Source organism: Lepidochelys kempii, chromosome 2, assembly GCF_965140265.1.
Source record: "Lepidochelys kempii isolate rLepKem1 chromosome 2, rLepKem1.hap2, whole genome shotgun sequence".
Taxonomy (NCBI): domain Eukaryota; kingdom Metazoa; phylum Chordata; order Testudines; family Cheloniidae; genus Lepidochelys; species Lepidochelys kempii.
The window spans coordinates 33352060-33378897 of NC_133257.1; the positions used below are offsets into that span (position 1 = coordinate 33352060).

At 39.1% G+C, this 26838-nt stretch overlaps 1 protein-coding gene across 1 annotated transcript in view; it reads left to right on the forward strand.

The window, feature by feature from the left end:
- Positions 1-26838, forward strand: part of EIF3E (eukaryotic translation initiation factor 3 subunit E) — a 57942-nt gene that overhangs the window by 7853 nt on the left and 23251 nt on the right. The window contains exons 3-7 of the mRNA XM_073330322.1: positions 3847-3964; positions 13700-13742; positions 14269-14373; positions 17279-17404; positions 21469-21593. Of these exons, the coding sequence (XP_073186423.1) occupies positions 3847-3964; positions 13700-13742; positions 14269-14373; positions 17279-17404; positions 21469-21593 (517 nt within the window). The remainder of the gene's footprint in view (positions 1-3846; positions 3965-13699; positions 13743-14268; positions 14374-17278; positions 17405-21468; positions 21594-26838) is intronic.

Genomic DNA, 26838 nt, shown 5'->3' on the forward strand with positions numbered 1-26838 from the left:
AATTATCCTTTTTTTTTTTTGCATTTTCTAGAGCATGTAATTTATTCTTGAAAAATAAACTATTCTGTATTATTGACAATTTGATACCTATTCAGCTATACTGCTATTCCATATTTCTTATAATAACTTGCACTACAAAATTTCTTCTGTACATGATGATTCAAATGTTAACCATCATTAACTTTATTTAACAGTGTAAAATAAAGTTTACTGCAGGTAACACTTTCAGAGTCAAATACTATTCAGGACTATTTGCTTGCTTGGTGCTCTGTGCAATAAATCTGACCTATGGCGCACTTCTGTCCACTTAATTTTCTCTCTGTACAGACTACTTTTATACACATAATTTATAAGTAGTGTAAATTATTCTTTTTACCCATACCATGAAGATTTACATATGGGCAACTCTCACTCTTTCTGTCAGCTGAATAACTGTTGCCAAGGTTATAGCTGAGTTGCATTCTTAAGAAACTTTACAGTATTAACTGGTTAAAGCTAGAAATTTAGTGAAAATACATTAAACAAATGCATTCACACACATTTAATAATTATATTTTCTTCTGCCTTCCTTACATTTAACTTGTTCAACTGCAGGAGTCACAGAATAAACATGTTTCAGAGTGGTAGTCGTGGTAGTCTGAATCAGCAAAAAGAACCAGGAGTACTTGTGGCACCTTAGAGACTAACAAATTTATTTGAGCATAAGCTTTTGTGGGCTAAAACCCACTTCATCAGGTGCATGCAGTGGAAAATCCAGTAGGAAGATATATATGTATGCATATACACAGGGAACATGAAAAAATGTGTGTTGCCGTACACACTATAATGAGAGTGATCAATTAAGGTGAGCTATTATCAGCAGGAGGAAAAAACCTTTTGTAGTGATGATCGCGCTTTCATATAATCAGTAAGGTAACTGAATGGTTTCTCCTTTTGCCCTCTTCTACCCCCACCACCTTCATTTTTGTAATCACAAGAGTCAACTGAAGGTGTGGATAGTTCCATCATATTGAAGTACCACTTATCGGGCAAGTGATTCTCAGGTTTAGACTGACTTGTGAATTACTCACCATTACCAGTTCGTCCACTAGAACTCGTTCTCAAATTTGTGGTGTGATTATGCCCAGGATCATTCTTCTGTGGAATTAATACTGTAGTTGATTGCAGTGGTTGTTGGGACAACTTCATTCTTTTCATTACCTTTGGGCATGGCTACACTTGCAGACGTAGAGTGCTGTGAGTTAAACCAGCCTTCGGAGACCGCAGTAGGGAAAACACTGCACTGTGTTTACACTGTCAGCTGGAAGTGCCCTGGTGTGGCCACATTAGCAGCTCTTGCAATGCCACAAAGAGCAGTGCATTGTGGTAGCTATCCCAGTGTGCAAGTGGCTGCAGTGTGCTTTTCAAATGTGTGGGGGGTGGAGGGGGTGTGGAGCATGTTGTGTGTAGGTGTTGGGGGGGGCTGAGTGTGTCAGCATGCTGTCTTGTAAGTTCAGACAGCAGCAGACCCTCCTCCCCAACGCCTCTCTGTCTCACACACTTACAGCAAGCAGCATTCCACAGTAATGGTTGCTTTGTCCCAGAGCAGATAAACATGCTGGCTGTCAGAAATGGAGCTTTGAAAGGGTATATCCGCATTCCTGTAGCCGATTTCAAAACAATGAAAAGAGTGGCCACTTGACTTCAGGGGATTATGGGATGTTTCCGGAGGCCAATCACAGCGCAGTAATACAACACCTCGTTCACACTGATGCCTGGACATTTCAGCCGGGGCGTAGCAAGCTTTATGCTTCTCGTGGAGGTGGATTACCAGGAGCGCTCCAGCTGCAGAGTGCTTTACGTGCCTTGCCAGTGTGGACACATCAGGAGTTAGTGTTCCTGGGGCTGCTTTAATGCATTCTAACTTGCAAGTGTAGCCACGCCCTTGGTCTCCTTGCTGGATTGGTTGGCGGGTCCTCTTGCTCCATTAAGTTCTATACTCAAATAGCAGATTTTTCTCACACTTTGGCTGTTCTCTGTTCCAAAGCATGGTTTCTTCAAGTTGATATTTAAATGTTTCCTCTATCACACATAGTAGCACTAGATGTAAAACTATAGTGTTCCTTACTATTTCTACCAGCTTGAAAGTTATTTTGCAGATTAGGCTGCTTATAAGCATCCTTCTTACTTTTCAAATACGTTTTCTGTCAGAGTTTGAGTGCTTGCTGAACAAAAATCTAGCCTAGATTTGTAGAAGATTTTTCGTACAGTTTCAGTTCAGCAGATAATTATTCCATTCCCCTTGAATATATGTAGCATCTTCCTTTCTGTTGCTTTTCACCTTTGCAACTTTGTCAGAAGCAAGCAAATGTATCCAAAATATAGTTTCTTCCTTCATGATGAGTGAGAAATCTTGTTGTTCACGACTGTGCTGTAAAACTCTTCCATAGAGATAGTGACTTTTTATTAAGCTAGTCACTTGTATAATAAGTCATGGATTCCAAGTCCAAAAGACCAGTGTTGTCATCTAGTCTGACTTTCTGTATAATGCAGGACATAAATTTCCCCAATAAGTCCCAAAACATATCTTTTTAGAAAAAACATCCAGTCTTGATTTAAAAATTGCCAGTGATGGAGAATTCACTAGGGCCCTTGGTAAGTTGTTCCAATGATTAATTACTTCAACTGTTCAGAGTGTGGAGGTACACTTTAGTTCCAGTTTGAATTTGTATAGCTTCAACTTGCAGCCGTTGGATCTTATTATACATTTCTCCGCTAGATTGAAGCGCCTAATATTAAATATTTGTTCCCCATGTAGCTACTTATAGACTGTAATCAAGTCACCCCTTAACCTTCTTTTTTGTTAAGCTAAATAGACTAAAGGAACTCTATCACTGAAAGGCATGTTTTTTAATCCTTTAATTATTTTCATGGCTCTTTTCTGAACTCTCTCCAATCTATAAACCTTCTTCTTGATATGTGAGCACCAGAATTCGACAAAGTATTCCAGGAGCAGTCAAAGCCAAATCCAGTGGTAAAATAGCCCTTATTCCTACTCAAGATTCCCTTGTTTATGCATCCCGGGGTTGCATTAGACCTTTTGGCCACAGCATCTCACTGGGAGCTCATGCTCAGGTGATTAGATAGAGACTCCCATCCTATAAGCATGCTTTGTGTTCTTTATTCCTAGATGTATACATATATATTTAGCCGCATTAAAAATGCATATTGTGTGCTTGTCGCCCATTTATCAAACAGTCCAGATAACTCTGTATCACCGACCTGTTCGCTTCATTATTTACCATTCCCCAAATTTTTGTGTCAGCTGCAAACTATCCATGATTTTGTTTTCTTCCAGGTCATTGATAAAAAATGTTAAATAGCATAGAGCCAAGAACTGATCTGTGTGGCCCCCCCTAGAAACACTCATTCAGTGATGACTCGTCTTTTACAATTATTTTGAGATGTATCAGTTAGCTAGCTTTGAATTGATTTTTTGTGCCATGTTAATTTTATATCATTTGGTTTTTTTAATTCAAAATGTCATGTGGTACCAAGTCAAATGCTGTACAGAAATGTTATCTCAGCACTGTTACCTTTATCAGCTCAACTTGTAATTCATCAAAAAATACTAAGTTAGTTTGGCAGGATCTATTTTCCATAAAGCCATGTTGTTTGGCATTAATTATATCACATTCCTTTAATTCTTTATTAATCATTGTGGCTGTTAATGTGGCTTGACTGAGGGGACAAATGAGCTGAGGTTTTTGGATACCAAGGTACTCAGCACACTGCTGATTCTACATCAGATAACTACAGGCTGCTTGAGAAGATGTTAACTTTACATTGTACTCTTTCTTTATCTAGCTTTGCGTGAAAAGAGGACTGCTGTTGTTGCACAACTGAAACAGCTTCAGTTAGAAACTGAGCCAATTGTCAAGATGTTTGAAGACCCAGAAACTACAAGACAAATGCAATCTACTAGGTAATATTTTCTTTAATACTCTAGACATTGCAGGAGTTCATCTTCCCAGATGCCTTGTTGGACCAGTGTAAAGAGGCTTTCTAATTAACAGTTGTCAGTTTAAAGCTGAAAATCTTTGCTCCCTTTGCCTGTACCGGATATTAATATTTATGCTGTGATGTCTTGGCCCCCATATGATGATATTCTGCTTACCATTAATAATGTCTCTGTGAGGGAAAGCTTATACTTCAGGATGTTGACAACCAAAGTGGTTAAATATAAAAATAAATCCTCTTGTAAGAAATGTTTTGTCATAATTTAAATATTATTTGTGTTTAGGTGATGAAATGGTTAGAAAGGCCTTTGAAGTCATCCCTGAAAAGCCCAAGTGATATGTTAATTTTCTGCTGCTCTTTTCACATAACACCTTCAAAGTAGAATGTTGAAGTATCATCCTTCCAGGCACATAATTTGCTGTTGTAATCACCTTCAGAGGTAACGAAAGTAACTTCGTAAACAGCTAGAAGCATCAGCAACCTGAGGCACTTTCATAGGCCTGCCAATTCAAGAAGCGAGTCTGAGGGCTTGTCTTCACTACAGGGGTAAGTCAACCTAAGTTATGCTACTCCAGCTGCGATGTAGCTTAGGTCAATTTACCCCGGTGTCTTTGCTGCACTGTGTTGCCAGGAGATTCTCTCCGGTCAACTTCCCTTACTCTTTCAGAGAGCTGGAGTACTGGGGTCGACCAGAAAGCGCTCTGCCATTGATTTAGCCTGTCTTCGCTAGATCCGCTAAATCGATCTCTGCTGCATTGACTTTTGATCTCCCTGTAGTGAAGACCAGCCCTGAGAATTGCAGCCTGTTTTCTCCTTAGTTCAGAATGTTATATTATGTGCAACACCTGAACCAAGTTGTTCAGTAGCTTTCATTAGAGAGTTTCAAAAAATGCCGTACCTGAATTTCACCCCCCTCCCCCCCAAGAAATATTTTTTTAATGCAGCATATCATTGCAATTCCTTAATATTTGTAGTACTCATGATAAATGGCATGGACAGAATGGCAAGCTAACATTTCAGTACTCTGATAAATTTTGAGTTGTTCAAATATTTCTGGGCATAAAATGTAATTAATATAACCAGTTGCAAAGAAAGCACAGTTATTCCCATTAACCCATATGAAATGGGCTTATTTCTTAAATATCTTAAATTACGTCCTGCCAATACACTACAGTGAACAATGAAAATAAAATATATTGATGCATCTAATTATTAAGGTCTTCCTCCTGCAGTTGAAGCCATGTGGGAGTAACCTTGCACCCACATGGAATCCCCTTAACCTCAGTGAAGCTCAACATGAACATGTATTCCTGCATGGATCTGCTTGCAGGACCATGGCAAATATTTATAATACATAAGGCTGAAAGAAAATTGTGGGCCATGATTTTTGTTGTAAAAACTTCAACTTTCAACACTCACTGCAACTAACAACTCTCACCACAACTTTTGTACAATATCACTCACTGAAACCTGGTCATGATGAAGGGGTGGCAGGGCCAAATTTCAGTGAGTGGTGTTGTGACTTGGTGAACATGTTGGGGGCAGAGGTGGAAGAGGAGGAGGTGGGGTTGGGGTTGTGTTCCCTGGAGGGCTCAAACTTTGCCCAAGTGTGGTTCTGCCTCTGCCAAGTGGTGCAGGTCAGGCTTGCTGAGCCTCAGTGTCTCCTGCATGACTTGAGCAACTTTGCCTCTCATGGTAAGTGGGGCCAGGTAGGTGTTGGGTCTTATGCCTTCCACAGGATGTGAAGCTGGGATGGGGAGCCTCCAGGGATCTCTGCACTGGGGCCAGCTCTAGGATGCATGGGTTTGGGTGTGCCCCCCCACCCCGGAATTGGAGGAATGCGTGGGGAGTATCCAGCTCCTGATAAAGGACCCTGATGCCAACTTGACATCTAGCCAGTTACAAACAAAGAGTTTGGGTCCTGAATCCCTCGAGCTGCCCCCACACACCTGCACCGTCCACACCTCTGCCCTGAGAGACCTCCACACCTTTGTCCTGAAGGCTGCCCTAACCTGCAAACCCTACCACATCTCTTCTTTGAGGGCACCTTTGCACACACTTTGTGTGTCCTTGTGGTCTTTTTTATGGTAATTGAACTAAAGGCACCAAAAACACAACTGTAACAACTGTGGACAACTTCTGAACCAAAAAAATCTCAATTTTCTTAAAGCCTTAATAAGTAATGCTCAAGCTAAGTTATTCTAAGAATTCTAGGAAAAAATAGGCTGTAAAAAGTATAGTTAATAACAGTTTACTGGAAGTGAAATTTTGTGGTGTCTGATATTCCAGAAGGAATAGAATTTTGCTTTTTGAGTCTGCCTTTGTTCTCACATTATACTGAGACAGGCTGTATTTTGGGAAATGGCAGACTAAAATGATTAAAATGTATTTATGTATACATAAATTTTACTGATTTGGGGTTTTTTAGAACTATAAATTACCATATGACATACGCAGTTCCATATTCAGAGGTGAGAACTTAAAGTAACTTACTTCATAGTAACTGTATTGCTCCCCAATCTTGGGTCGGTGCTGTGCAGCTGACTAGGACCCCCATGTAATTTGAGTTTTGAGGGCAGCAGTTCACCTCATTTCCCAAAAAACCCACAGCAAAGGGGTATGTTCTGTCTTCTGTGCTCATCTTTTTTTTTTTTTGCTGATGATATAATTCTCTATGCCTGTTGCGCGAGTCATAAAATGAACTAAAAGCAGTTAAAATAGAAATGTCCTGAGGCTTTCCTTGGGACTTAAATTAACTAAATATATTTTTTTGCTTCAGTTTGTAGTTTAACAAGTAGTAGGAAATAGCTTTGTGCTGATTAGTACCTCAGGCAGTTATAGCTGTTTTGTTTAACTGTCACCGTCTTGTGCATTCTTTTTTCTTTCCATTTGTCAGATGAGACATCTGCTGTTCAGTTTGAATCTGCTTCATGTGTGACTTGCCACTAAGCCATAGGGATAAGCTCCCTATGGTATATCTGTTTAGGACTCTCCCAACTTGTGAGCTGTCACCACATCTTTAGGGAGTTTGCGTCTCTAAAGTTGTATAAGGACTACCCTCCTCTCTTGATAAATCTGCTGACTAGAGGTTATAATGGTAAATGGTGCTGTCTTTTCCTTCTCTACTTGCACATCTTGATAGTGTTTGCACTTGATAAGCTGTGAATTGCTGCACACCATATCTGTACTGTCTTGAAGGGAATCCTGTTTCTAGTAATTCATTGCCTGAAGTCCCTCACTACTTCAGAGCTGTTCTGAGGGATTTCCTGCATACCTCAGATGTTGGAAGGTCGGTCACCAGGGCACCTGACTACTTAAATGTTCCCTTATGATGTATTCCCATCATGAAAATCTATGGATATTTTTTGCTGTCTTTTCAGTTCACACATGCATTCTTGCGTGGACAGAAAGGTATCTTATGACAATACAAAGACTTTAAGGATGCTCTTGTTCACACAGGTATCTCTGATTAAGAATTGGTACAAGAACAAGATACTGTTAGAAGATGCTTACAAGAGCACATACAAGTGTGGCCTTGGGAGCCACAGGCTCGGGCAGCCTCCTTCCAGAGATTTTGTGGCAAGGTGCACAATAGGAACAGAACCTTTTAATTTAACTCAAGACACTTAATATCATTGTTTGATTTAGTCAGTTACACAAAATGCCTGACTGAGATCAGTTAGCACTCAGTAAGTTGGGGATTCAGAATGACTTATGTTTTTCAAGGTCTCTTGCTTAGATGTTTAAGGTTGGCACAAAGTGAATTGAAAGCAGCCAGATATTTATGCTGGAAAACTTCCCTTGTCTAGGAGGAATCTGTGTGAGAACTCTACCACGTCCTGTGTGAGGGGAGGCAGAAGAGGAGGCAAGGGGATGTGGTGGATCAAAGGTCTGCTATGTCTGATTTCCTGCTGGCTTTAGGCATAGTTGAGAATCAAGCCCTATGTATCCTGGAAAGCCACACAAGGGATACTTGCCAGGACCGGAAAAGGCTCGTTTTACTGACCTGAAAACCTCAGAATACTGTGACATAAGTTGTTGAAGCTTTCAGCATGGATAAATGCATCCATATTCTGCTTGGCTAATGGTCTTACAAACTGCATGCTAAAATGTGATATTGTCATCCTTTCTCTTGTGGAATTCAGTACAGTGTACTGAGTTGGTGCATATATCAGATTTTATTTTTTACATTGTTATTTCCTTAATATGATGTACAAATATACTGTTGTGTTTCACACATGGTTGTGAAGGGTCTGCTCTTATAGTTTAGGCTTCAAAATTGTCAGCAGCAACTAAGGGGAATTTTCTTGTTTCATATAGGGGTACAGTTCACCCACTAGATGTCTTTTTCTTATAGTATATGGCACTATTGACATTCACTGCTGTAGTTTGAACTGGTGGAAGTCTCATGTAAAGAAGAATCATAATGTTATGAGTACTCAAGATGGGGAGGGTGTTGAGTTTTTTGTAAATCTGAAAGTTTGACCAAACAAGGGAGATTTCTTTGAGGGAGCTCAGGGGATCGGTCCTTGTTACCTTCTAGATGGTGAAGTGATCATGGCTGTTTAACCAGTCTACGTCTCAATTTTGAAGTATATATTCACATGGGTATATGGGATTGTAGTAGCCTTCCAGGGTCTTGAGTGTCTCATGATTTCCACGTTCGCACAGGAGATGTGTAAAAAAGCTTTTTCCCACAAGGGAGGAACTTGTAGACTGAATCTATGACAGCTTTATTCTTCCCAGATAAATATCTGCTTATAGTAGACGGCAAACTGTATATACTTACTGACTTTGACGAGGCAATGAATTTTTAATATGTAAAACTGCTTAGTTCGGTGTCTGGGGAGTACACAACGAGACTAGATTAGAACTTAATTTTTATTAAAAAAAAAATCCCCATTTTTGAATGAAAACTCATGAGTGAAATTGTTAATCTTTTTCCTCTGTATTTGAGGTTTTTAACACTCTTTATCAATTGAAACTTCTTAATTGTCAGTTCCTTCCGTGTTTGTCTTTGCAGTGGGGTGTTTCTCGTCTCCATGAGATCTGTAGGCAGACCAGTTCTTTGCTTTGAGCCTGGGTTTTGGACCACATTTCAGGAGGATTTTCTTCTCCAAGCAGCACATATGGCAGATTCCAGATCTCTTTGTAGCAGAGCTTCCACAGGATTGTTAACAAAATGTCTGTTTCCTCATCAGTTTTGAGGTTTTTCTCCTCAAAAACTGCTAAACTTCAAAAAATATTCTTCTGGCCTCCTGAGGAGGGTTTGAAGAACACTTCTTCTAGACAGACAGTAGGCCGCACAAACTCAGCTCTCCGCTGCTATGTGGGTGAGGTCTATGCTGAGATGGTTGAGCAGGCCACCCGAAAGCTCCCTTCCCTGAGACAAGGCTGGAATCGGTAGCATTGAACCAGGGTATATTTGTAAACCGCTCCCTGCTTCTCACCTACATATTGGACCCCTGTTCCCATAGCTTGCAGAGCAAACAGGAAAGTTTCACTGGAGCTTTTCTTAATCACTGAAGCTCACAGACGGAAAAATCTCCTGCTCCCAGCCAGCATGCAGACAAGATCTGTGCTGAGGCAGTTGAGAACACCCCAGAGCACACCCTCTCTCCCACAAGCTATTTTACTTGTGAGGGCTCAGCTGCATAAGAGATACCAACCAGTTGCTGTGACCTCTGATACAAATGATTTAGTTGTCTGCAGTGACTATAGCTTGCTCAGTCTGTGCGGTCAATCCCGTTCCCTGGAAGATGGGCTTGCCTTCTTTCCCCTTCCAGGCATCCCACAGGAGGCCATGAAATGGCTGTTTTCTTTAGGGAGGCATGCAGGACACATGCCTGCAGACTGTTGTTTCAGACTCCCAGGTAAAGCACTCTCCCCCTCACAGGAGCTCCTTACCCTTTGTCTCGGGGTTTGGCCCAGGGACTGGTGACTATGTTGCTCACAATCAGTTAAATGAAGGAGAAATCTCTAAAACTGGGGCTTTGAGCATGGTACCTCAGACTTGGCTAACCTTCCCAGAATTAAGCACACAAATGAGGGTCTAACTTTACAGGTGCTTATGTTTTTTAGAGAATGAAAGACCTGTTTGGTTTTTTTAACTTGGAAATGGAAAGAGAGCTTTAGTTTTTTCTCACCTGTTTTGAGGGTGCGAGTAAGGTGACGTGAAAATTCCTTGGACTAAGGACTAAAAGGTCTTCATTAATCTGCCTGCTGCAACTTCCTTAGTAAAGGGCATAATCATATCAGCTGACAGAGTATTCCTGCCAAACCCACAGACTGGAGAAATAAGATCATCACTCAAACTCAACTTTAATACATCCACATAAGCCTTGAGAGTATTCTCTTGTCTGCATTCTCTTATCGTGGAGGTCGTTATTCAACTCGGAGGCCATTGTTGAGCATGTTCCTAAATAAATAAATTACATAAATCTACCTTTAATGAGATTTCGTTAGCAACTTTCCATGACTGATGCATCACCTAAGATGTGCTGACATTCAAACTTCCAAAGACTTTTCTGGGGACAACTGTTGCGCCATGGTAAGAAACCAGAGTTGCAGAATATCACCTGATATCCTTCCAAATATTTTGTTGATAAGCTCTTTGGGGAGTGTAGAGACAAAGCAGTCACTGAGCACTGATGCTTTAGACACTGGATTAAGTCCCTCCCTCCCAGTGGGAGAGTCTTCAAACAACCGTATCTCTTTGTTCCCTTTGAAGCCATTTTTCTTTCCAGTATAAAGATTGCCCATTAGGAGGAAGCCATTGCTCATTTTTCTGAGAGTTGGAATACCACGGCTGAGATTCTCTGGAAAACCATCCAACCCTTAAAGTTTCTCTCTTGAGCTTCCAAAGGTGGGGAAGCTTTCTCCTCCCAATGAGGGGTGCTTCTCATGGGAGTAAACTACCCAAGCAAATGGGTGCTTGACACAATCAGGGAAGGATATTCAACAGAACTCTCACATTGTCCCAGGAACAAGATTATCCTTTTCCCAAAAGTAAATTAAAATAAACCATGCTCAACAAGAACCTTTGTATCTGAAGAGGAAGGGTTCAGTAGTCCATCTCCTACACATTAGAGAACTAGAACCATAGAGAGAGAGATTTTGAAAAGGGCACAAAATTATTTGTGGTACAAAGAGAAACAATGGTATACAGTCCAGTTTTTTATATCTCAGGTCTCTCAACAAGGAGATTGATATTCCAGGGGAAATACTCTAATGCTATCATTACAGCATTGTTCCCCAAACTTCAGAATATGAAAATAAACCTCTTAGAGATCTATTAAGGATATGATTGGGGTGAGTCACATGGATACATCAGCTTCTGCTACAATAAGAAGCATTTTCAATAGAATACATCCCTTTTGGACTTGTAAATTCTGCCTGGGTATTAATGAATACCATGTGATCCCTCCCTTCATGTGAAAGGGATACTACCCTTGTCTGGCCAGTCTTCTCATTATGTTACATAGGGCCCAGCCACCATTGATACCAATCTTTAGAAACATGGCAGTGTTTGGAAGAAATGTGTAATGGAACAGGGTGCCCCAATAGCCCTTATGCTTCTTTCAATTCTCTGTGGGTAAGTTGAATTCTCCCTCCCAGTGGATTATTTATGGCTTTATACAGTCCACTATAAAGACTGTCTGATGTGGAGAGAACTGAAGGAAAATTTTGTTTTGTCTGTGAATTTTCATTCTAGGACCTTTTGTGTCACAGGCAGTCTCTCCCACAGAGGACTGCATTATGTCCAGGGTTTTTTCTAGCTGTTGCTCACATTTGAAAGGAGGAAGGTTTTCCTCTGAGAAATCCCTACATTTCATGTCAGTGTGCTGCTGCAAATCATTTGAGTTGAATAACAATATTAAATTTTTATATAGTATGTTTCCAATGCTGAAAAATATTATCGTTTGGGAGAGTTCATCCTGACGGACTGTCCTAAGCCCAGGCTTGGAACAAAAATCTGGCCTGTTTCCAGTTGCTGTGGGATTAGGAAATGATCCATTGTCAAGACTGTTTGATGTGGAGGACCCTAAAATGAAAATTCACAGCTAAGTCAATTATCCTTGTCCCCGTTGCTCTTGTAAATGAAGTATCAATAACTGCACAGTTTTGATCAATTCCGTATCTTTATTTTTTCAGCTTTTAAAATGTTAATGTATATTCGACCTTTTGAGTAAGTCTTTGTATATAGTCTGAGTTTAAAAAAAATATTTTTTTAAAATCTGTTTTGCACATATCCAAACTGTAGTTGCTCTGAACAAGTCATGGCTAATTTCTGGTACAACACCAAAGATAGTAAAAAGTCCTTGGCTTGTTTATAGTTTCCTGGAGATCCTTGAAAAATACTGGTGGTCTCAAATTTGTAAATTGATAAACATCCTGAATGAATATTAATTTGTCTATAAAGTGCTTTAAGATCCTTTGGAAGTAATTTCATAAATGCAGTATAATGTTGTTAATTGATTTGAATGCAAAACTCCCCCATGCCCAAGTTCTTAGTATGCAGGGGGTTGTTTCTTATTAACGGCATGGTTGTTTTTTCAGCTAACAGTGGCAGTAGTGCAGCGCACAGTTGTGTTTCTTAAAAAATGCAAGTCCATTTTTCTCACCTTCTAATAACTTGCTGAGAAGCTAAGCTGTTTCTCTGCATCACTCTTTACTGCAGTGGATATTAGGGAGCTGTCTACATTGGACCTGCTCTCTTTCTGGTAATAAAGATGAAGTGCTGCCAGAGATTGAGGTGTCGGAAGTAGAAGTGCTGGAACAAATTGATGATTTAACGAGTTGCCAGACCCAGAAGGTATATATTAAAGAGTTCTGAAAAATCTGAAACATGACCAGCTAGCAAAAATGTACAGTCCCATTAAGAAGAGCTACTGTATTGGAGGGTACCAAATGTTGTACCTGTATATTAAAAAAAAAAGTTCTAGGGGTGATCTGGGGAAGACCAGTAAGCCTTGCATCTCTTCTTGGTAAATTGATGGAAACAAGGGAGTTCCGAGAAAGGTGATGAGAAAGATAAGAGTAGGGACATGGAAAACTCTCCTGTATAGAACAGTTGAAAAGATTGGGGTTGTTTACCTAAGAAATCAGATTAATAAGAGGGGACATGATAAAAGCTTATAAAATCATGAGTGGTAGAGAATGAAGCTTGGGTGCTTCTCTTCTCTTTGTTGCATAACAAGGGGACACTCAGTGAAATGGAAAGGTGCAAATTCAGAACTGACCAAAGGGAAATATTTTTTCACCAGCTGCATAATTAGATAGAACTCAGTTGACTTAGAATGTAATTTGAGTCCAAAGGCGAATGGCTCCGCTGTAGTCCATGGTAGTTTTGCCACTGAGTTCAGTGGGTCTGGGACATCATCCCAAGAACTTATCAATATTTGGAGGGATTGGACGTTTATATGGAGAACAAGAATATCCAGAGTTGTTATGGTGAATGTGAAATTCTTTTAGTTCGTTTGACAGCACATCATGGCTATTCAGATTCACAATTTATTCCGTATACTCAGTCCCCTGGGTTTGTGTGGGCCTTTCACACAGCAACAGATTATAGGGATACTCAGGAGAAGTTTAAAAAAGAGACTGTTGTGTGTTCCTTTTAATAGCTTTATTTAGTATTACACATTAACTTGTGATGGTCAGCTTAAACCTGTTTTACAGATCTTTATTTTTGTTACAGGGATGGTCGAATGCTCTTTGATTATCTAGCTGACAAGCATGGTGTAAGTTTTTTTTTATTATTATTTTATTTTTACATTTTTAAATACGTAAGAGTAACAGGCTAAATTATATTCAATCCAACAGTCCTGCAATATCAAGAACATGGCATCCTGGCCTATCTCTCTAGCTTAAATGTAGCTGATGTGCAAAACTTCTTGCATGAAAATGTTTAAAAGCTTAAATTGAACTAAATGTGTTACAAACTTATAAAAGCAAGGAAATCTGGATATTAATTGCATCCTTAAAACTTGTGGTTATGCTTAATTATTGTAGTACCTTCTTCTAACATTAGTGTTATTACTGTATTCGGCAGAATGGATAAAGGATGAAGTAATTATTTCAGTTTCAGTGTTTTAGTTTCTCTGGTCACTGCTATCATTGCACTTATCATCCAAAGACCCTGAAGCTCTTTACAGGCTACTTACGTATTTGTAATTAAATGTGACTACCCACTATTGAGTCATTTCACAACCCATTGCCATTACATCTCTTTCATAATGAAGACAAACATTTTGTATTCTTTCTCAGTTTAGACAGGAGTACCTAGACACTCTCTACAGGTATGCAAAGTTCCAGTATGAATGTGGCAACTATTCAGGAGCTGCAGAATATCTCTACTTTTTTAGGGTTTTGGTAAGTAGTTGTTTTTTTCTTAAGTATTTAGGCCACTTTGTTTTTTGTAAAAATTCTAAATATCCTGATTATAAACTTCCTGAGACAATTATTCAGTACAAGAGGAATACTGAAAAGATACACAAGCTCAGAATTAGTGATTCTAATTAGTTATTTGCTAACAGTTTCGTATTCTGTTTGTGATTATAGGGGGAAACTCTGGTCTGTGTAAGTAATCTATTTAGATTGCAAGATCCTTTTGTCAGGGGACATGTCTTCATTTGCATCTTGCACAATGCCAAGAGCACAAATAATATGATACTGTGTAGTAACTGTTGGGAAATAACTTTTCAGTCACTAAGTCACGTTCATCGGTTCTGTTCTTGAGATCAGATAGCACATTCTATTTACAAGAATTCTGCTCTGCTAGAAGTAAATGTAAAACACCTGCCTAATTTCAAGAATGGAAAAGTGAAACAGAAACGTTTCTCAGTATGTCATATGCATGAATAGACCAACACCTAGTTTGTATGTTTAAGTCTTATCACACCTCACTATGATCTTGAGAATTGCAATGTTAAAAATGAACAATTAGCAAAATTTTCAAGTGCTAATTTTTGTTCTAATTTAAGTTTTAAAATTTTAAAAGTTGTAACTAATTGTATTAGATTCTTCCTGTTTCTTCCTATAAATCTAAACTGGAAGAGTATTATAAACTGTAACAACTAAGCATAAGCATTTGCAATCTAATTCCTGTGCACAAAAAGTGGTGGTGAAAGGTTTACAGGTAAATTGAAAGTAATCAGTGATTACAGCTTCCTATCGAGAATTCCATCTGTCTTCCCTTGAATATTATGGAGGATTTAGAAGAGTAAAAGTTGTGCTTTAGAAATGTTAACAGCTTAAACAAGGATTGTAGAACCAGAGCCATGGTTTCATTACAACTACATGAAAAGAGTTGGTTATTCATATCATTTGTTAATGCTGGGAGTGAATTTTGAGAATGAAGATTTAGTGTCTTGTTAGAATCCCAGCACAGTAAATTTATTGTTGCTGGTCAGTGAGTGACTGTGCTGTTTTGCTAGCAAATGGAAATTTAAGGTAACTGCTGGAAAATCCAGATATTGAAACTATTCTAGCATATCCATCACTGAAAGCCGTTCTCTATGAAGAGCCAACTGTAATGACCTGGAGTTGAGCCAAATAGTGCACATGAACCTTAGCAGCAAAAAATTCCTGCTAAAGTGCAGCAAAAAGCTTTTCACATTGTCACTTGGAGCATGTGTAGTTCTAATAACATGTCCCTTTCTAGAATGTATGAATGGTATTTGCAAAGTAATTCGTAGTAATTGTGTATATTTACTGTATTTTATTTCTTGCCGTTAATCTATATTTCTGTTTTATTATATTCTATATTTTATTTAATCTTTTGGATTAAATTCAGTGGTTCTGGAATAAATCAGACACTACTTATTCTGTTAATTGGTTACAATTAGATGTTAAGTGGGTTCCAAAGCAAATAACTAATAGTTTTCACAACAATAATACAATGTTCATTTATCAAAATAAGGCTGAAAGAGTAGGGAGAACATATTTCAGTATTGAGATAGCTTTTGACAGGAGGAATCTTGTGACCCATTACTCATCAAACCTTTTTATACAATAACCTGTTCAATGAAATGTACATTTTATGTGTTTGCAGAGAACTATTTTTTGTGTTTTGTTTCGGATAGAGATGCTATTTCATGGGCAGTTGTCCTAAATCCTCTCCTTTGTGTTTCAGAATTTGAGCATGTTAAAAATAAAATGCTATAATTTGTTCTTAAAAATTAGTCTTGAAAGCAGTTTTAGTAAAAATAATGTGTGCTTCTGGTTAAGTCTTGAGCGGATACTTATGTTACTCCTTTTGGTGGGAGAAGATTCATTTAAAGTAATAGTTAGTGAAACATAAGCCATGAAAGAACCATTGTAACTATGATCTGAGATTAGAATTTGACACTCTGAATGACCTAGTGTAGTTCAGTATTGTATAAACTAAACCTGATTGACCCGAGAACTACCCTTACTTGAAACAAACTTGGTGAACTGCTCTGAGAAAAATAGCTTTCAGGGGGGTTGGATATGGCCAGGGACATACTGCCTAATTTAGTAGGACATGTTTCTTTTGCCACATGATTTTATCTGAAAGGATTTTCTACTTCTTTCTGGTGGTCTTTGCATATTCTCACTTGGGGGATGTGGTTCTCCAAGGGCCATTGAGTTTTGGGAACCTCTTCTAAAAGCATTGCTTGTTAAGGCTGCATGAGCAGCTCTGTATGGCACCAAACATTCGGAGCTAAAGTTATTAAAGTGCCAAGTGGTCACCAACCATTTCAGTTCTTTTTCTGGTTTGCTGTCATTTTGGGTACCATCACTGTGTGCCTGGAATCTTGCTTTTTGTGTTTTTTTTTTTTTACCAGACTTTTTTGTTTTATAAGGAGCAGTTCTAATATAGTTAATAGTTTTGTTAGTCCTGAAATGGTTTTAGATCAGTGGTCCCCAAACTTTTTACCTCGCGCCCTGCCCTTCCCTGAAGCCAGGGCCAGGAGTGGGGTCATGACTCCAGGAGGGCGGGATGTGGCTAGGGTGAGGGGGGCTCAGGCTGGGGCCACAGCTGGGGGTGGGGCCCTGGGTGCAGGGCTAGGAGTAGAGCTCAGTGGAGCTCGCTGTCCGCCCCATTGGGGGCTGGCCTAGCCCCCAGTTGCACCCCCATGAATGGCGCGATATTTTTTATTAACCAGTTTTGTTATTTAGAAAAACTTAGGCCAAGTGAGTGTGTGGAATTTGATATTTTAAAAAATTGTACCAGCAGGTATCTAATACATTTGACCAAGTAAAAGTGTTAAATTATTGTGCTTATTGTAACTTTGTTTACTACTTTGAACAGGTTCCATCAACAGATAGAAATGCTTTGAGCTCACTCTGGGGAAAACTGGCATCTGAAATTTTAATGCAGAACTGGGATGCAGCCATGGAAGATCTTACAAGATTGAAAGAGACTGTAGATAATAATGTGAGTTAAAATTTGAGCATATTAGTAAATTTAAGGTGAAGGACGGACAGGCTAAGAAAAACATGAAGAAATTTTGCTATTTAAAAACACTATCTCTTTTTTTGAGCTTTCTCATACTTTGCTCTGAGGAGAAGCTATGGTTGACATTGCCAAGAAGTATTTGCATCGTGAGCCTTGTCCAATCCTCTTCTGTTGAAGAGAAGATCACAAGTGTGGGCTTTTTTGGGGCAGTAGAAAAGGGGAAAAGAGCAAAAGGAGTTAAAGAGGGTCCTGGAAGACTCCTTGAGAAGAGACTGTAGCGATTCAGACATACGTGGGATTTTAGTACAAAATCTAAGCCACAAGGAGGAAATAAATGAATTTCAGGAGATTGTTTGTATAGACACTGATTTATTGAAATTAGTGCAATAAAATATTTTATTTGAATTGTCATATAAGTAAAAATCTTACTCCTTAAAATTGTTCACGCTTCCCTTTCATCCAATTTGAAAATGTTTGTGAATTTGAAAGATGCTTCCCTTAAACTAAAATTAAGATAAATCCCTATCGTACAGGCCTGTCTGCAGCCTCCAGAAGGATGAAATTAAGCGTGGGGTATCGTCTACATGCTGGGGCATCACAGCATGTAGAAGTTGTTTTCTGGTTGAGTACTGAATAGTATTACTATTTCCTGTCTCCATAAGGCATGACGATGCATTACAATTTTCAAGGCCACTTTGGACACAAAAATAACATCTGTCTGAAAACAGTATAAACTAATCTGTGTTCACTACCTGATAAAGATTTGAGAAAATTTCTTTATTTTTGTTTTCAGTATTTGTCATAACTTTGTTCAGTTAGTTTCTTCTGTCTTTTGAAGAAAGGGGATCCTGGCGTTAGCCTCTAAGTAGCTGTTGTAATCTCCCTAAGAGACTGGGCTTTAAGGAAGTCAATCAGTAGTTCTAACACTAATATTTCAAGAGCTATCTGGAAGTGCTATTTCTGCAAATGATGACAAAAATATAGTGTAGTTCAGCAGATTGGGAAATCTGGCACTTAATTTTACCTATGTTACCTGTAGTTTGTGGGTATCCATCACTGTTATGTTTGAATTGTCACAAGGATATCTGTTGTATTTGATTTGCTATTGGGAATATGCTGTCCATCTTGTCTTAAGAGATAGGATTGATTGGGCAACTTCAAAGGGGCTTGGATTTTTCCTTAAGTCAGAGTTGCATTTATATGTCATAGCATGGAAGAATAGCTCTACTATTCTTACAGCATAATTTGACTTCCACTACAACACAGTTAACACTTCGGTAACACATTCCTTTAAAAGAAAAAGAGTACTTGTGGCACCTTAGAGACTAACCAATTTATTTGAGCATGAGCTTTCGTGAGCTACAGCTCACTTCATCGGATGCACACCGTGGAAACTGCAGCAGACTTTATATACACACAGAGAATATGAAACAATACCTCCTCCCACCCCACTGTCCTGCTGGTAATAGCTTATCTAAAGTGATCATCAAGTTGGGCCATTTCCAGCACAAATCCAGGTTTTCTCACCCTCCACCCCCCCCTCCTCCCCACACACACACACACAAATTCACTCTCCAACTGTGCCCACATATCTATTCAGGGGACACCATCACAGGGCCTAATAACATCAGCCACACTATCAGAGGCTCGTTCACCTGCACATCCACCAATGTGATATATGCCATCATGTGCCAGCAGTGCCCCTCTGCCATATACATTGGTCAAACTGGACAGTCTCTACGTAAAAGAATAAATGGACACAAATCAGATGTCAAGAATTATAACATTCATAAACCAGTCGGAGAACACTTCGATCTCTCTGGTCACGCAATCACAGACATGAAGGTCGCTATCTTAAAACAAAAAAACTTCAAATCCAGACTCCAGCGAGAAACTGCTGAATTGGAATTCATTTGCAAATTGGATACTATTAATTTAGGCTTAAATAGAGACTGGGAGTGGCTAAGTCATTATGCAAGGTAGCCTATTTCCCCTTGTTTTTTCCTACCCCCCCCAGGCGTTCTGGTTTAACTTGGATTTAAACTTGGAGAGTGGTCAGTTTGGATGAGCTATTGCCAGCAGGAGAGTGAGTTTGTGTGTGTGTGTCCCTGGAAAAAAAAAAGGGGGGGGGTAAGAGAGCCTGGATTTGTGCTGGACATGGCCCACCTTGATTACCATGCACATTGTAGGGAGAGTGGTCACTTTGGATGAGCTATTACCAGCAGGAGAGTGAGTTTGTGTGTGTGGTTTTTGGGAGGGGGGTGAGGGGGTGAGAGAACCTGGATTTGTGCAGGAAATGGCCCAACTTGATTATCATGCACATTGTTTCATATTCTCTGTGTATATATAAAGTCTGCTGCAGTTTCCACGATATGCATCTGATGAAGTGAGCTGTAGCTCACGAAAGCTTATGCTCTAATAAATTGGTTAGTCTCTAAGGTGCCACAAGTACTCCTTTTCTTTTTGCGAATACAGACTAACACGGCTGTCACTCTGAAACCTGTCATTGTGTAGAGAGTTGTCACTTTGGATGGGCTATTACCAGCAGGAGAGTGAATTTGTGTGGGGGGGGCTGGAGGGTGAGAAAACCTGGATTTGTGCTGGAAATGGCCCAACTTGATGATCACTTTAGATAAGCTATTACCAGCAGGACAGTGGGGTGGGAGGAGGTATTGTTTCATATTCTCTGTGTGTATATAAAGTCTGCTGCAGTTTCTACGGTATGCATCCGATGAAGTGAGCTGTAGCTCACGAAAGCTCATGCTCAAATAAATTGGTTAGTCTCTAAGGTGCCACAAGTACTCCTTTTCTTTTTGCGAATACAGACTAACACGGCTGTTACTCTGAAACATTCCTTTAAGAAATTAATTAACAGTGGTAACTAAAAATATATGAAAATTGTGACAGAGTACAGGAAACTTGTTTAAAGTATTTGTTAGGAGAAATATGGAAAAAATTGTAGTTTTCTCTATAGTAACTTAGTAATGTGGAGTGGTCATAAGTGTGTGTGTGTGTGTGTGTAAGTATGTAGATGGTGAAATGACACTACACAAAGTTTGCTATGTTTCTACAACTATGCCACCACAACATTCACTCTTGAAGTGAGCAGTATTCACTCATGATTCTGGTGACTACCATTGTTAGTCTGAGGGAAAATCTGGCTGCTGGACTGTTTGTCAGATATCTACTACTTCAGTTTCTGACAGTGGCACTGATTGCCAAAAAATGACCTGAGAAGAGTGGGTTGATTTACGGTGTCCTTTCTGTGATTCTGAGAGAGAAACTATTTCAGAGCTGGCTATTTTTTAAGTGATTTACCCTCTAAATGGAAATCTTGAAGGTTTTAGTACATTTTTAAATGTGTTATTCATTGTCTAGGTGGGTGGCAGCTGATGCCAGGCAGGTTCCTCTTCCTCATCTTCTAACCCCTCCCCCCCCCCCTTTTAAAGCTTCTGAATCTACATGGTTACAGCAGGTTGTGCTAGACTTTGGTAGCTAGGGGAAATTTCATAAGGAAGAATATCCATTCTAGTACTGTGATCATACTTTTTAATGCTAGGATCACTGGTCTACTGTGCATGGTCATAACCTTGCAGCTTCCATTGTTTGCCAGTCTGCTGGAGGTTGTTGAGTTAACCAGCCAATGAAGTGGTGCTGATGGTGGGAGCTGAAACTCATTATTTTTTGCAGGTGGGGGAGTTGAATCCCTTCCTCTGGCAGATCTGTTACTTAAGTTTAACAATTTTTATTTTATTCCTGGGGTAGGGTGATAATGTTGTATTATCACCCTCTAAGAGTATTGCAGAGCTAAACGAAGTATGTAAATGGCGTAGTGGGGAACAAGGCTAACAGTATGGGAAACACTTGTTCTACACCATCAACCCCTATAAAAGAGGGCCATGAACCAAATTCAGAATGATAGAGGGGAGATGGAGCGTTCTAGACATTACCATCATGATCCAAGGAGAACTTCCATAGTATTGTCATGTTTTCATTGCATCTTATCTGCACCAGTTTAAAATTTTATTTTGTCTTGTTTTCAGTCAGTCAGCTCCCCACTCCAGTCTCTTCAGCAGAGAACATGGCTAATCCATTGGTCTTTGTTCGTGTTCTTCAACCACCCAAAAGGCAGAGACAACATCATTGATCTCTTTCTCTATCAACCACAGTAAGTTGCTTGTAGTGTAGACATTAACCTTGTACTGAGGCAGAAAGTGGGTGTAGGACAAAAATATTTAACAATGGTATGTTCAGCCTTTTCAGCCGAAGGGCCAAACATATTTCAAAAAGATCCAGAGGCTGCATTAAACACTTTATTTGCCTAGGTTCCATCAGAGCTTTTTGAATGCCTAACTTGTTTTTCTTAAGACTGACAGCCCAACAGGGAAGCCAGCAATGGAGCAGCAAGAAAACTATGCTGCTTCCTTCCGTTTTCCCTCCCCTTTGATACAACAGGTTGCCAGTAGGGAAGGGACAGCAGCCATTCATAGCACTCTTATTTCACCCAAACCTTCTGCTAGGGCTGCTGAAGATGTGGTATCTTCTGCTTCCCTCCTTCCCTGCTGTAACTATAGGCCTGATTAACAATTTCATGGTATGGTTCACTTTCAGTTCATAATTATGTACATATTTTCTTGATGGTCCTTGTCAAGGGCCACAGTTGCCCCTGAGCCACAAGTTGGATACAGTTGCTTTAGAATCATAATGTGTGTCTGAGCTGAAGAATGCAATATTTAATATAGACACTGTTATTAGATGTAATGTTTAAACATGTACTTATGTGCTTAGTTTTGTAGAGAAATATTTGCTAACTTGGACATAAAGCCTCCTGAATGAGTTTAGTTATTTATTTTAAAGTAACAGGCCTCTGACTTGAGGCAGCTTCTCCTGCTGGCAAGCTTCCCCTGGTTTGCCATCAGGGAGAGGCATCTGACCAATGTGATGTCCTTCCATTTGCTCTGAGCCACAGAAGAAAGCGGTAATAGGTAGCACACAGCACTACGTGCTGCTGATGAGTCTTGGCACGTATTCCACATCATTGAGGTGGAGCTGGAAAGCTAATTGTGGATTTGGAGAATGCCTTCATATCACTCCAACCGTTCCTGAAACGCTCAGTGGTCAGTTTGGGGAGGAGTTAGCCTCCGTAGCACAGATGCCACTCTGCGCCTCTTCTGAGACTTGTTGTCAAAGAGCTTCAAGTGAGCCAGGAGAGCCTAGCAGGGAAGAATATAGACTGGGGGATATACGGAATTGCTGTGGCAGTCCAGCTGATCCCCACACATGTTATTTCTTCAGCTAGGCACAGGGAAGGCAGAATCTATACCCTCCTCAATTCCCTAGGTTGGATAATTCTCTTCTGCACAGTAAAAAGCATCACAAGCCAAGGAGTCTCAGTAAGTCCCTCAGCAGCTCATGTACAGGTTAAAAAAGAATTGGTGAAAAAAACTTAGTCCTTAGAGGTATGTCTACCCTGCAGTAAAAGACCGACAGCTGGCTTGGGTTAGCTGACTCAGGCTCTCAGATCTTGGGCTGCGGGACTATAAAATTGCAGTGTAGACGTTTGGGCTCGGGCTGGCCCCCTCCCTGCTTGCTTGCGGCGTCTCAGAGCCCGAACTCCAGTCCGAGTCTGGACATGTGCACTGCAGTGTTATAGCCCTGCAATCCAAGCCCCATGAGCCCAAGTCAGCTGACCAGCCCAACCATGGGTCTTTTATTGCAATGTAGACATACCCAAGGAAGTCCACATGAAAGCCCTCTTAATAGATGAACTATCTGGGATCTCTGAGAGAACGTGAGAATCAACATCACTTTAATGGTCAATAGTATTAAAGACTCATAATATATTGGAAATAATTGGTTTCGTCCCCAAAGCGGCAGTGTGAATCAATGAATGCTGTTTTATTTGTTGTTAGCGTTAGTACAGTCTGCCAGATTGTAACCATATTTGGTACAATAAAAATCATTTAAAAAATCATAAAATGAAATCTTGGTTACATAATAAAGCTGATACAACTTATATCAGTGCAAGTAAAAACTGTGATGATTGCTGGTTTTAGGTGTGGACTTATTTTGATATATTTCTGAAAAAAGGGCTCTGGTACACCTCTGGTAATCTTGGATGTCATGAATGTGTAGTAGAGCAAGGGGGGTGTAACCTGTTTCCAAGGTCTGTATCACTTTACAGATTAAATCCAGTACCTTGAATTGCACCCAGGAGCTGATGGGAACCCATTGAAGCGAATTGACACAGGCATAATGAGCTTACATGGGCCTGCTTTTCTAAGCACATGGACCAATGCATTCTGCTGTCCCTTATGTAGGACTATCTCATTCCTCTCTGAGAAAAAATGAGGCTGCACTTTGTCAGCCAATCTAATAGGTTGATGAAAAATCCTTTACCTATTAACTTAAATGTCTGGCTCTCCAAGTGCTGGGAGTATTGTTTATCCAGCAGGCCCTCCAAACTGTTGCTCTTTGGCTAAATCTAATTAACATTTTTCTTAAAATTTCCCATCATTGGTGTATCAGCGGTGGTAGCAATTTTGGGAGAGCTAATATAGACCTACTGCCAGCATTTTAACCACCAGCTCTGTGGAGGAGGCTTTAGAGATGGCTTTTGTTAGTTTTCATTCTTACATGTAGAATGCAGATTTAATGTCTTGGATCTAGCTGGGATAATTAAACATGGTGTTGTCAACTTATTTAACTCCAGGTGAATCATCCCAAACCCTTATTTGGCTTAATCTAATCAGTGACCATTAAATTAACCCTTTTACTCTCCATATCAGCGTGTTTGTTTCCATCTCAAACAATTACAACAAAAAATTTAAATTGCAGAAAATATACCATGAAAAGAGATTGTGTCGTGTTAATTGTATTTGGGCTTTATGATGTGGACAGCTGTCCATTATGAACTGCAGACCTCCAGCTAACTTCTCTTATAGCCATGAAACAACCATCATATGGTAACATTTTTCAGTCACTACCGATAAGGAGGACTTGAATTGATGCTTTCAAATACAATTACATTATTTTTATCTTTTGGTCTTGTGATTTACAGTATTTCCTGATGTTAGAGTAATTTTGTGTGTTTTTTATCGTCTATATCTATTTTAATATTTATATTACCATAGTACTCAATGTTCCACTAAAATGTGTAAATTAGTAATAATGTTACATTGTGTTGTACAGCCATGAAAGGAACTAATGTAAAGAGATCAGAAGAGTGTAAGGAGATGCCTAAGATTTCCACAGTTGTGAAGTTTACTAGTTTTATGCACTTAGTTACTTATTAATCTAATATTACTGTAAACGAGCATTAAGCAACAAAGGGATAGTTAATTTAGGAAGAATTCCTTTTCTGTGGATAACAAATAAAGCTAATAAGTATCATATTTGCTACTGTAATATAAATATAGAATGACAATGCACTTTTAAATTGGTTACATCATATGCACTGATAACATTGCCTGATTTCACTTTGAATTCGTAAATGGAGAGAGCTTGTGCTTTTGAATCTCGTCAAGATGTAAAACAATATGTAGGCTATCAAGTAAATAGATGCAATTAGAGATGAAACATTGCCTCAGTGACTTAAGATACAGGTGCTATTGAAAGAATGCATTTGTAACATAATTCTTTGGATATTACTTTTCTGAGTCATAGCAATGCAATCAAATTTTTTTATTTAGCAATTGGATTTTTAATCCTTTTTCCTTGTAACAGCATTATAAGAAATGGACTTAGTTTTCTAGAAAGTTTTCCATTAACTCTTTTCATATGAAGTTCTTTGGGTTACAGGAGCATTTAAAGCTTTTCAGTTTGTTAAACAGTAAAAGAAGGTAGTCTTGAATTAATTAATCTTTTAAATCTTTAATTTTCTTCTACCTGATCAAGGTCCAATAAAGTATAATTAAAATGCTGCTTAGAAAAGACAGCTGCACATCAAAAGCTTTTTTTATAATAAGTAGTTTCTGTCTTGGAGCCTCCAGTTTTTGAACATCTGTTTGCAAGCCACATTTTCATCTCAAACAAAAAATAAGACACTCTTAAATTCTCACACTGAAAACATTAAACACATTATGTTCATTCTCCTGACTTTGGGTGGGTGTCTTACACATCAGTGGTTGATGAGAATGGTGTCATTTTCAAAGCTTTAAATATTTAGAGGAGTTTTGATCCTATTTATCTAATTTTATTTCATAGGTGACTTGAAAAAGTTAAAAAAAGAAATTGCTATGTCTTTGCTAATGTTTACTTATTTTCCCTAATAGCTAAATTAAACTGGGCATTCCAGAACATCATTAAAACAAATTTATTTTGGGGAATCTAGTCACAGCCTTAAATGCTTTGGTTGGCCAGTCTCCCTATCTAATATGATGCATTCATCAGCACGCCAGCCTCAGCTTACAGAGTTTTCTTTTGCTTTATTACAAGTAACATCTAAGATTACTATAACTGAACGACTAGAGAAATTTTATATATATTTTTTTCAATTTTATTTTATTTGGTAGAGCTTTGAGCGTAATCACTTTCACGGTTTTCCCTGCATGTTCAGATCTGACTAGATTGTTTTAAATTGCATTATATGTTTTGGATTTAGTATTAGAGAAGTTTTACTTGTTTGATTTCAAGCAACGAATGTACTTCTGGAGTGCATACATGAGTACATCTTCCTAGGAGAACTAGTTAATATGTGAGGGTTGTGGGGGGGAAACAGTTTTTTGGAGAGAAAACTGAGTGTATTTACATATTTTGAGCTTGTAACTGAAATATAAATATTAAAATATATTTGAAAGGCTTTTTGAGGCTAAAAATATTACCTATTCTTAAAACTTAAAAGGTAAATGAAAGTATCAAATTGTTATATCAGTATGTTATTCCTATTAGGAAACAAGTTATAGAACAGTCTTGAACCCTGAAATTGAAGGAAAATTGGAAGAGTTGTGAATTATTCAGGGGTCTTGGTTTGCTGAATTTTAGAAACTTCTGGAAGGCATGCAGATCATTTAATAAAGCGGTTCCATGTAAAGCTATATAACACTCACCCTATTTTTCATTCTTCAAAGAGCTGAATTTTCTTCAGGTAGTTTCTTAGACCTGGTCTACACTAGAAAATTAGTTCAGCATAACCTCATTGCTCAGGGCTCTAAGCTGCATAGTTAAGCCGACCTAAGTCCCTATGAAGACAGTGCTGTGTTGACAGAAGCATCCTGCCATCAACACAGCTTCCACTTCTTGGGGTGGTGAGTTAGTTATGTTATGAGAATTCCTCCTGTTGGTATAGGTAATATCTACCCTGAAGTGCTACAGCTGCACCACTGTAGCGTTTTAAGTGTAGACAGGCCCTTATTCTAACCGTTGTAAATGTGAAAGCTACTGATGAATGGGTGTTAAATTCATACACTGATGTT